Here is a 10,420-nt window from a genome sequence, read left to right as displayed (position 1 = left end):
CCCATGGTATCCTGCAGGGTGTTGTGCCACCCTACGGGAGGCCGCCCGCTCCAGGCGAGGAGCAAAAACTCACACTCCAGCTGTCTGTGTTTGTGCCACCTGCGTCTACTAGCAACCAAGTTATAGACATTATTTCCCCCCTAAGAAACAATCATCCTGTCCCAATGGGCCCTTTGCTTTTTCCTCCTTCACCTACCCAGGTAGGAAGCTCCTTATATCTCCTTCAAATGTCTTCAGATTAGAAAGAGGGAACTGCTTTTTTATTTACACCAGGGGCCTAAAAGACCATTTGAAACTATATTTAATGTTAAGTATCAGCCCAGATATATTCAGTTACATTTAAAGCAGAGAGATGAAGCCAAACTACATTTGAAAAGGTAGAACTATATAGTTTTTTGATTGATAATTAATCTTATTTATTCGTCAACAATAAAAAATGATGCACAAACATTTTCTGTCAGGGGACCAGAATGTGTTTTAATATTCATTATTTTTTGTAAACCCATGTAAATCTGTTAAGTGAGTCCATCGTCTCCACATCACGTTATGGAAATTACAAAAGAACTAAATGAGTCATATACAATCAGTTAACCGTTTTTATGTATAAAACTGAATGAATATAAATTCATTATAATTTACACAATGAACTTTTATGTTTTAAAAACACTTCTTGCTTTGTACAGGACAGAACTACAAATCCAGAAAGTCATACAGTTTGGTGAAGTATGTGCGAACAGCACCACCTAGAGGTTCCTGTATGAATAAAAATAATAATAATAATAATAATGTGGGGATTGTCACTGTTAAACACGCTGTAATGCCCACTGTTCAACAGCGGTAAAATACAGACTAATAACATTTGAGCAAATTTTACATTAATCTAATTATTCTACATCAATACAGGCTATATGTTTTATATTGAAGCTGGAATTAAAAGTTTGATAAAGGTTTTGTTTTCATGTTTTAGCAAGGCAGTGTAACACACAGATATCACTAAGTTGGTGTAAAACAGTTGAGGTGATAGGAGTGGGTTTCAGTGGGTTTCAGTGGGTTTCAGTGCTGTTTTTACCAGTGAGTAGTTCCTGCTGTGTGTGGGTGGGATTTCACTCACGTTGCTGCGGATACTTGAGTCGAGCAGCAACAGTGAGGAAAGTAGTAGCACATGATTTTCCTGTCTTCTCTGACTGTCATGGAGTCGCTGAGGAAAACCCACTGTCCTCGACCAGTGTTGTGCTTTGTGTTTGTGTTGTGTGTTCAGCTACAGTTGTGTTTGACTGGAGGTAAGCACTCTTATTATCGTGACAGTTCTTCAGGCATAGCTTTGGTTGTACGCAGCAGTTAAAATTAGCAGGACTCAGACCTTTGTTACGGTAATGTGTCCTTAAAAACCTTGACAGTTTTCTGTTTAGTTTGAACAGGAAGACATTAATAACTGAGCCGAACCAACTTTCCTGAAGGTCCGCACTGTTATTGTGCAATATAGCAGCAGAACTTTTGAACTGACGTTATATCACACTCCGCTTGTGCAGGAATGTGTAACCTAATTAAAAGTTGTGTGTTTTCCACAGTTGCGAAACAGTATTTATTTTGTAAAGTCAAATATAAATCCTTGTTTAACCTCTTCCACTGGGTTTATAGCAGGACAGCATTCTTTCTACATTGCCCCGAGGTGCCTAACATTGCTCAGACACTGGATTTTTCTTTTAGAGTAGTGATTTGTGGATTAAAATGGAATCACCCGTGGGTCTGCGTTTAGGTACAGTGAAACTGCCTTAACACTTCTGCAAAGATGAGACACAGACAAGCTGGCAACAATGTGACTGAAGAAGAATAAAAAGACAGGAGCGTTTCCGAGGGAGAATTTGAACTGAAATTACGGGGGGGGGGGGGGGGGGGGGGGGGGGGGGGCTGTATCTCAAACATGTGAAAGATCAAGCCAAAAACTCCAGTGATAAAGAGGAACATTGGTCACAAAATGAAACAAAATCCTTCGAACTGTGCAGTCTGTCAAACTATGATTAAGGTTGTAGAATGATACTCACTGGTGAAAATGGTGAAAACATGGTTCCACCTTCTTCAATGTGACCATCATTCATGTTCTCTTTTGTTATTAGTGACTGTCAATAGACGTTTTTAAATGTTTGGGGGAAAAAGAAGCAATTGCATAATAGTGACAGCATTTTTTTACTTTTTATTAAAGGAAAGCTTGATTGATCTATTCTAAAAAATAAAATAAAATCAGCTGACAGCAGAATCATTGATGTTGAAAATAATCATTAGTTGTGGGCTTAAATAAAACATGATATGAAATTTAACCAAAACAGGCAGAAGGGTCATTTGGAATAGTTAGTCATTTGTGTGTTCAGTCAATAGATTTTGAACCATGTTTTATCCCGTGATGTTTCTCAGACTGCCCTGCAGACGGACGCACCTGGGTGCCGTATGGAGACAGATGTTACCACTTTGTCCATGGAGAAGAAGATAAAGTCAAAATCTACTCTTTTGACAGAGCAAAAACTCTCTGCCAAGGATTTGGTACCTGAGACAATTTAATTATTCACAACTCATTGTACCAGTATTCTCAGAATATGTTTTTTACTGTTGTCCAAAAAAACCAATTGCTTCGCTGTTTTCCCAGAGCTTTTGACAATCCAGAGCGCCGAGGAGAATGACTTTGTCATTAAATATAGCCCTGAGGTGTGGAAAGGCCTCGTCAACGTGTGGCTAGGAATGTATTACGACACAAACAGTAAGTACCATGTGACTGAAGGACAGCGGAAACATGCTACCGTGAGATAAAATCTGATCCCTTATGAAAATCAAACAGGAAACACTTTATCCAATTATTTGTAGATATCTAGGTGGAAAACTGACACTTGATCCTAAAACATTGTTGTTTCAAACTTTTGTACTATAGCTATAACGTGTTCCGTCTCAGAGTTCGTTCATTTGTTTTGGCTCTATGTTGGAGACTGGTTTCCTTTTTAATTCAATGAAAAATCTGAACCCAAAGTCAATAAAATGTCATACTTTTGAGTCCTTTTAGAGCTCCTTGTCTCTGTGATCATCTAAAAAAAAAAAAATTATCTCAGTTTCATCGTTGTCATGTTTTCAGCATTTTTATTATTAAACTCATTGCAAGTCTGAATTTATCTTAATAATTTGATCTAAACAAGCAATTCTTTCTGCCTCATCATATTTTTTGGAATGAAGGCCTGTTCTTTTCATGCTTTCTTCCCATTTTGATATAGTTGGATGCATCTCAATCTAGCTAAGAGCTACCCTCAGATTAGTTAGTTGCCAATTAAGTGGTGGAAAAAAAAACATCTTTTTAGAAATATTTTGAATTAAGGAGGGAAATGTTACAAACAAAGGTATTGTGTAAAACAAAAAACAGAGTAATATCTAATACACACTTTCATTTTTGTTTATAGCACATCATATAGTTTTCACTTTAGCGCACATCTCATATTTCTCTTACATCATGCATGCCAAAATTGGAAACAGTAGTTAGTCAGACAATCTCCACTCAATAGTTGCACTATATTTCCACCATCACACAGTTAACATTGCCTGTAGTGTGTGTCACTGTGCATGGAGTACTGCTAGTAGTAATGCTGTACATGCTTTGTCTTTGTCAGGTGAGGACATGCAGTGGTTTGGTGACAGCCCGGTGCAGTTCACTAATTGGGAGGACAGCTCTTCTCCATCAGACCTGGTGCCCATGGATACATGTGTGGCTCTGAATAGCAAGACGGGAAAGTGGGAAAACGTCAGCTGCCTGGATGATTTGGAGAATGGAGTGATTTGTGAGACAAATCAAAGTAAGATCAGAGTCTTTACATGTTCTTGGCCTGTTGGTATGCTATTTCAGAACGATATTAGTAAATTCAACTCAAAACTATTTTCTCAAGCCTCACTGTGTTTTTCTTTCTTTCAGAGGCAGAGGAAGCCAAACAAAGTAGGTCAACCTTTGAGCTTATTTGTTCCTAGTTTCTTTACTTGTGTGATTTTTGTGTTTATAGCATTGAGCTTCCTTACATTGTTACTTATCCCCCCTCAGAACCCAGCCCGCTGCTGTCCGCACTGGTCATTCTCAGCGTGCTAGCTATCGTGGGAGTCTCTGCAGTGATTTGGTTCCTGCATCAGAAGCACAGCCTGGGCTCCACTATTGTGACGGCGTTCGAGTACCACCCTCCGTTCCGAGTCCTGGACACGGACCAGTCGTGCCTGGTGGAGGCGGAGGAGACTGACAGCGTGCCGTAGGAGAACTTTCTCGCTCTGCCATTAAAAGCAAGCAGCAGGCCCCCCTTTTACTGGGCGGGTCTGTGTTCATGCTAAGATAGGTCCAATAGGAAACAGATATAGAAGTAGCTGATTCAGAATAATCTAGTGTAATTGTAAGTTAAGTGACGCCATGCTTACTAAAATACTAGCTAATTTCTGCTGTTTTTGTTAGCTGCACTAACGAGGAATCCTCTGTATATTTTAACAATGTGTGCATCTTCATCTGTAGCCTGGGTTACATGCAATCTGTGATTGGATTAGCATTAGGTTTTTCAAATCTTCAAGAAGTCTTCAGCCCCTACACTAATATCTTGGATAACTTTAATTATCATATCTCTGTTGCATACTAAAGTTATACACTAGAGAACATAAAAAGAGGCAGGAACTAAATGAAGAGTCGAGTTTTCATATGAAAAACAGACATTCTCTGTTACTCAGCTACTTTAGCGATTTTATTAAACTATGCCTATAAGCTTGGGAGACTAACAAGAGGGGAATTGAATATGAATGGTCAGTGAATACTGCAAAGGCTGTGACGTACTTTGTTGTATAATCCCTAATATTTATCAAACAATGCTGAATTCTGCATTTTACATGATGCAATCATTCCCACATGTCTATTAGACCTAATGGTGTTCATTTCACAGACTTAAGGTCCTTCTAGCACAATCTATATCTTCTATAAATAGAAACTATACAACCACGATGAGTTAAGTGACCTTTTGTGTACAATTATTGCACTGTCCCTTTAAGCAGTATTCAAAGAAGCAGGGATTCATAATGGCACTAGTGTTGTAATCAAAACCACACTAAACGAGACCAAGACTGACCCAAGACCAGAGTGCTCCAAGACAAGACCAAGACATTTAGGGACTGAGACAAGACCAAGACCAAGACCAAGACCAAGACCATAGATAACAATGAAAATGAACTGTGTCGGTTTTGTGTGCAGCAGGCATGTCACTCACTTGCAGATGTAACCAGGGGGAAAAATGAGAATTATGAATGAATTATTTGTCGTTTAGAAAGGGGCATTTTCCCTCTAATCACAGTAATGGTGTGGAAAAATTGCAGGTCAGTGTTGGTCTTGATTTAAATTCCGGAGTCCGCGCAGTCTGAGACCGAGACAAGACCGAGTAAAAAATGCTATAGATTCAGAGACGAGTACGAGACCTTCAATAAGTGGTCTCAATACCGGTCTTGACACCGATTTTAAGTACTACAACACAAAATCACACAATTAAAAAGCTTTATCAAAACAGAAGCCTAGTTACAGTATGAAGGATTACTGTATCTACTCAATAGACAGACATCCTGACTGATTTCCCGGATTCTGTCTTAGGTTCCAGTTTTATGTGTCCATGATGTGAGAATAACCAAATAAAACATTAAAGCCAGATTTTAGCCAACATGAAAAAATACTACAGTAACAGTCAATCTGCCCTTATTTACTGTGTAAAAGTTATTATGTGCATTTTGTCTTTATGTTATAAGTTTCCTTTGAAATCCAGTCCTGGCATTATTAGTGATTTTTTTTTCCAGAGAGTTGTCATGATTTAGGTGTTAATAAATCCTCCTGTGATATAAAAGACAATCAAGAATTGGCTGTGATAGGAATGTTAGAGTATGATAGGTTTTTACATAATGTAGATACCCACCTGAATACTGTTAAGCATGTTAAACAGCATGAATGCTTTTGTGCAATATATCTAAGATTAGTTTTGCAGGATCTGAGCCCTGGTGTTTTCATAATAAAGACTGTATGAAGAGCCTCTTGTTGCTTGGTTGAACTGATCTTACTCAAAAAGTTCTATTATGTAGTAGAGGTGTACTGTCAGTTATATAGTGTCCACCAGACAGGGTTTTTTTTAAACTGTGTTGAAATAGTGCACGTCTGAGGAAAAAAAGGAACTCTTTCTCCCCATTCAGTGGGATCTATATAGAACATCTGCTAAATATATATGTCAATCCATAATTGAAGAGAAAAGGATGAATTGGGACACCAAAATTGGGGATAGTCTAATTAGTTCTGAGAGGAAAATCTAAATCAGTGTCATCTGAGAAGTGTCACTCCCCCCAAATGTCCAGTGCCTCTGTCGTCATCTCAGCATGAGCCTGAGATGCAACAGAAATCAGAAGTCAGCATGAAATCTCTTCCCATAAATGTGGTTTATTTTTAGACTCCGGGAAGTCTGTCATCATGTCACAAATTCTCTTAACATCTTAGTTGAATGCGTCTCTTTGTGTTGAGCACTTTTTCTTTATGTTTTATCTTCTAGTAAGGAAGGATGAAAGGCATGTTTGGACCTACATTTATTGATTAAGCACATGAAGAACTAAAACAGTAAGTAGCCTATTTCCTCAGGGTGTTCCAGGTAATTTTCCAGGTTTGGCCACAAGGTGGGACAGTGAATCACATTTCTGTTAAGTTTCTTCCCTGCATGTTAGTGAAGGTATTTACTTCAATTTATTAAAGAGGTTCAGACAAATTGCAGATAATCAGTTTGACACTGTTGAATATATAAAGGGGAAGACATCTTTATTTACACAAACCTGTTTGATTTTCTTGAAAAAAAAAAAAGTTGCCTAAATAGTTTAACATATAAAGTTAAATCAAAGAAAATCCAGTTAACGACATCTGATATTAAAACAACAAAGCATTGGGTGCCAGATAGCCTAGTGGTTATGTAGCTCACCCCATATACAGAGGCCATGGGTTCAAATCCTACCATGGCCCTTAGCTGCATGCCATTCCCCAACTCTTTCATCCCAACATTTCCTGTGTCTCTTCAGCCGTCCTATCCAATACAGACAAAAATAACCCCAACATATATATATTTTTTAAAACAAGAAAGCATAACTCGTCACACATGCAGTTTAGATTATTGTAGCTATTAATAAATATGATTTCAAAAATGAAGGTCCAAACTGCAGAATGTATTCAACATACAATAAGAAAACAATTGGTGAATTTGACAGTCATATTTGAAAAATATTTTTGCATTTCCTAATCAAAATAAGAACCAGACCATAAAAATAAAGACACAGCCTGTATCAGTCTGGAAGTGATTGACAGGTCTTACTCTAACAGGCATTACAACCATTATGTATAGCACCTCATATTTACATATCAGACCCTTTTAAGTCAAATAAAGGGACCAAAGACTGGTTCACAACCATGGATCGCTTTGTTTAAGAAACAAAATCTGATTAAAGTGAGTACATTTATTTTCACACAACTCTCTTAATGAGACATTTGGAGAGCTGTGTGAAAGTGTAATTTTTTTTTTCTTTCCTCACATGAAACTGTACAAAATTGTATTCAGCTTCCAGGATCTCTGAGTTACAGCTCTCATCTCAAATGATCAAATCTGTCGTACCCAATGCAATTTTTTGTATCTATAGAAATGCTTAAACGTAATTAAAGTTGTTATTCCTGAACACAGAGGCAATGCATTGTCACAATTATGCACAATTTTTTTTGCAAATAAATGGATTTTTCTGTCCCATCACTAAAACAGTCTTTCCTGTTCAACCAGTATGGTTTTTATTATCACAAAGGGACTGTTGTCTCCTCACAATGGCTGTAATGGCCTATTTCCCCTCAAATAGAAACAATTGAATTTCATTCAAACATCTGCACATTACTGCGAGAAGCAGGAGGACGTCTGTACTGACCCAGAATGACTAATTAAAATGGACATTGGTATGCATGAATAAGATATGACATACAGCAGCGTGACAGATGGAATGAAAATGAGAGTCACGCTGGATCATATGAAATAAGTTCATCAAGCCTGGAAATGATCCGATTATATGTCAATAAAACAGGACAAAACAACTGGGCTTTATATAATGCCTTACAGGGTTTTACTTGTAACTACAGACCCCAAAGTACTGATAGTCATTGAACACAACACTTTCCTGTCCTTTTTTTTGGTATTCCAAAGAACAATTATGTTTTTCTGATCAGTTTATCCTCCATGAGTTCCCTGTGAAACATTTAAATCATCTGTTGTTTCCCATGTCCTCAAGTCTCATGTTCCTCCCCCATTCATCAATACTGACTATAATGAGGACTGCTCTCTGACCAATCCATCATCTTGAAAACTAGTGATATACACAATTTTTAGTCAAAATATTTTATATATAGGCCTTTATCTTGATGACATTACAATTTGAATACATACTTACACTTATACCAACAACTCAGATGATGGGGCTGAATATAAGCAACAGTTTACTGAGAACTGCTTTACACATTGTGTTGGAGCCTAGAGTTTGAAAAACATTACACTCACACACACATACACACATACACACACGGATACACACACACACACACACACACACACACACACACGGACACACATGGACACGGACACGTATGCACACAGATGCAAACTTAATCGATGAAAGTGCCCAGTTTTTAGCTCACACTCTGTGCTATTTACTAAATCAAACGCATGTGCATCGCTGGAAGGCTTTAGTGTTAAAGGGATCAGAGCATTGTGTGCTGACATGATTAAAATCTGTACAATTAAATATGTCACCTAAAAAATCAATGACAGGGAGTCCTGTGCCTTTGGGGTATACTGAGCTTTCTGTAGACTGATAGAAAAATAATAATTAAAAAACAAAAGCAGCATCCTAATTTGTTTTCCATCAGTCTCCAGAGAGATCATCTCTGCCATGTCTTTGGTATCTCATTATACTTTCTAATCAAGAGTCTTTAAAAATCCCTTTAAAGGGGACAGACTGTTTGCCCTTCCCCCAGCATGCTGCTGCATTGCAGCCATCGACTGCGACTTATTATGTTACAAATGTCCAAGGTAGGCTGACATTTTGATTGAACAGTATGAACAAACACAGCCTGGAAAAAAAAGGTCTCTGAATGTGATGCTGCTTTCATCTCTCCCATTGCTCAACTCTCTAATGAAGATTATCCAATACAATTAAAAAGCTAGGTATCCTGTGGATCGCCTGATGAATTTATCAAATCATTTTTTTTCTCTCTCTCTCTCTCCCTCTCTCTCTCACCATGTGTGCTCATCCAGCCGGACGTGTGTTTCACTCAATCCAGACGGTCAGAAGCTCCTGTGGGTTGGAGAAAAATCAATGGTCACAGGGGAAGGTGAGCAAGCAAATAAAGCTGTTTTAAATCACAGAAGCTGATCAAGGGATTTTTCTTATCCACATCTTTAATTCAGTACAGGCCTTTGTGCTTTAATTACTGTTTCCAATTAGCTTGACTTCACAGAGGACTGTGGTAAAAGTGCAGTGGCATGAATGGAAATCCACTCCCTTCTCCTAAATACAAACACATCTTCTTTCAGAAAAGATGGTGCAATGTACAATAACCCCAAGTGATCAACATGTATTTATACTGTGTGATCCTCAGCATTACATATGTCCACATACTGTATGTCACATATGAAGTTGGATTGAGGTGCTTTTCTAACTGATGTCACTTAATTGGACAATTTCATTACTAACTACATTTAACCACGCATGAATTCCCTGTCAATATGTTCTCAATTCTGTCTGAGGTTTAATTTGCGCCCCTCTGAACTGAGTCGTCAGCTTTTCAAAAAATTCCAACAGGAACAGAAAGATGTGATTGACATTAACATCTAGAACCGTTGAAGAATATCTTTAGCTGGTCTATAAAGCAGATGTGTGGCACTTGGTCAAATATGCAGTTGATGCAAAGGTTCATGTGAAATAACAATTATCTTGCACCCTTTCTTACTTTTTGACTCGTGTTGTCATAATAATGTGCTCTCTAAATGATTCTGCGTTTCACTTTTTCTTCAAATTAATTTTTTCACTGTGTTTCTTGTGAGATCATTCAGTTTTGATGGAAGGTTTCCTAATGCAGCCATTGTTTGTGTAACAAAAAGACTATAGAACTGTTTGATGCCAACTAAATTATCATTATTTTATATGTTATATAAAATAAAATAAAATAAAAAACATTATCTGCTTATCTTTCAATTTCATCCATTACACAACACTGTATGTTTACTGTTTCTGACATCCAAACCCTTTCTGCCCAAACCCTTTAGCTGTCTGTTAATGACAAAAACAAATGTTAAAATGTGTACAGTGTAATCTATTCGTAAATTCAATG

The 10,420-nt window shown here is 37.7% G+C and overlaps 1 protein-coding gene across 1 annotated transcript; it reads left to right on the top strand.

Annotated features, from left to right (window-relative positions):
* Positions 1-1,076: 1,076 nt before the first annotated feature.
* cd302 (CD302 molecule) lies at positions 1,077-6,059 on the top strand. Its single transcript, XM_061054357.1, has 6 exons — positions 1,077-1,280; positions 2,410-2,535; positions 2,639-2,749; positions 3,642-3,824; positions 3,941-3,961; positions 4,064-6,059. The coding sequence occupies exons 1-6, from the start codon at positions 1,163-1,165 to the stop codon at positions 4,264-4,266; spliced, it is 762 nt and encodes a 253-aa protein (XP_060910340.1). The 5' UTR covers positions 1,077-1,162; the 3' UTR covers positions 4,267-6,059.
* Positions 6,060-10,420: the final 4,361 nt, after the last annotated feature.

This window comes from Labrus mixtus, chromosome 13 (assembly GCF_963584025.1).
Source record: "Labrus mixtus chromosome 13, fLabMix1.1, whole genome shotgun sequence".
In the NCBI taxonomy this organism is placed as follows: domain Eukaryota; kingdom Metazoa; phylum Chordata; class Actinopteri; order Labriformes; family Labridae; genus Labrus; species Labrus mixtus.
The sequence above is the reverse complement of the archived record's forward strand: the minus strand, read 5'-3'. Positions and strand labels throughout refer to the sequence as shown.

Coding starts and splice junctions, on each gene's coding strand:
- cd302 (XM_061054357.1), top strand. CDS start 1,163: ATGATTTTCCTGTCTTCTCTGACTGTCATGGAGTCGCTGAGGAAAACC. Junction 1,281..2,409: donor ACAGTTGTGTTTGACTGGAG/GTAAGCACTCTT, acceptor GATGTTTCTCAG/ACTGCCCTGCAGACGGACGC. Junction 3,825..3,940: donor GATTTGTGAGACAAATCAAA/GTAAGATCAGAG, acceptor TCTTTCTTTCAG/AGGCAGAGGAAGCCAAACAA.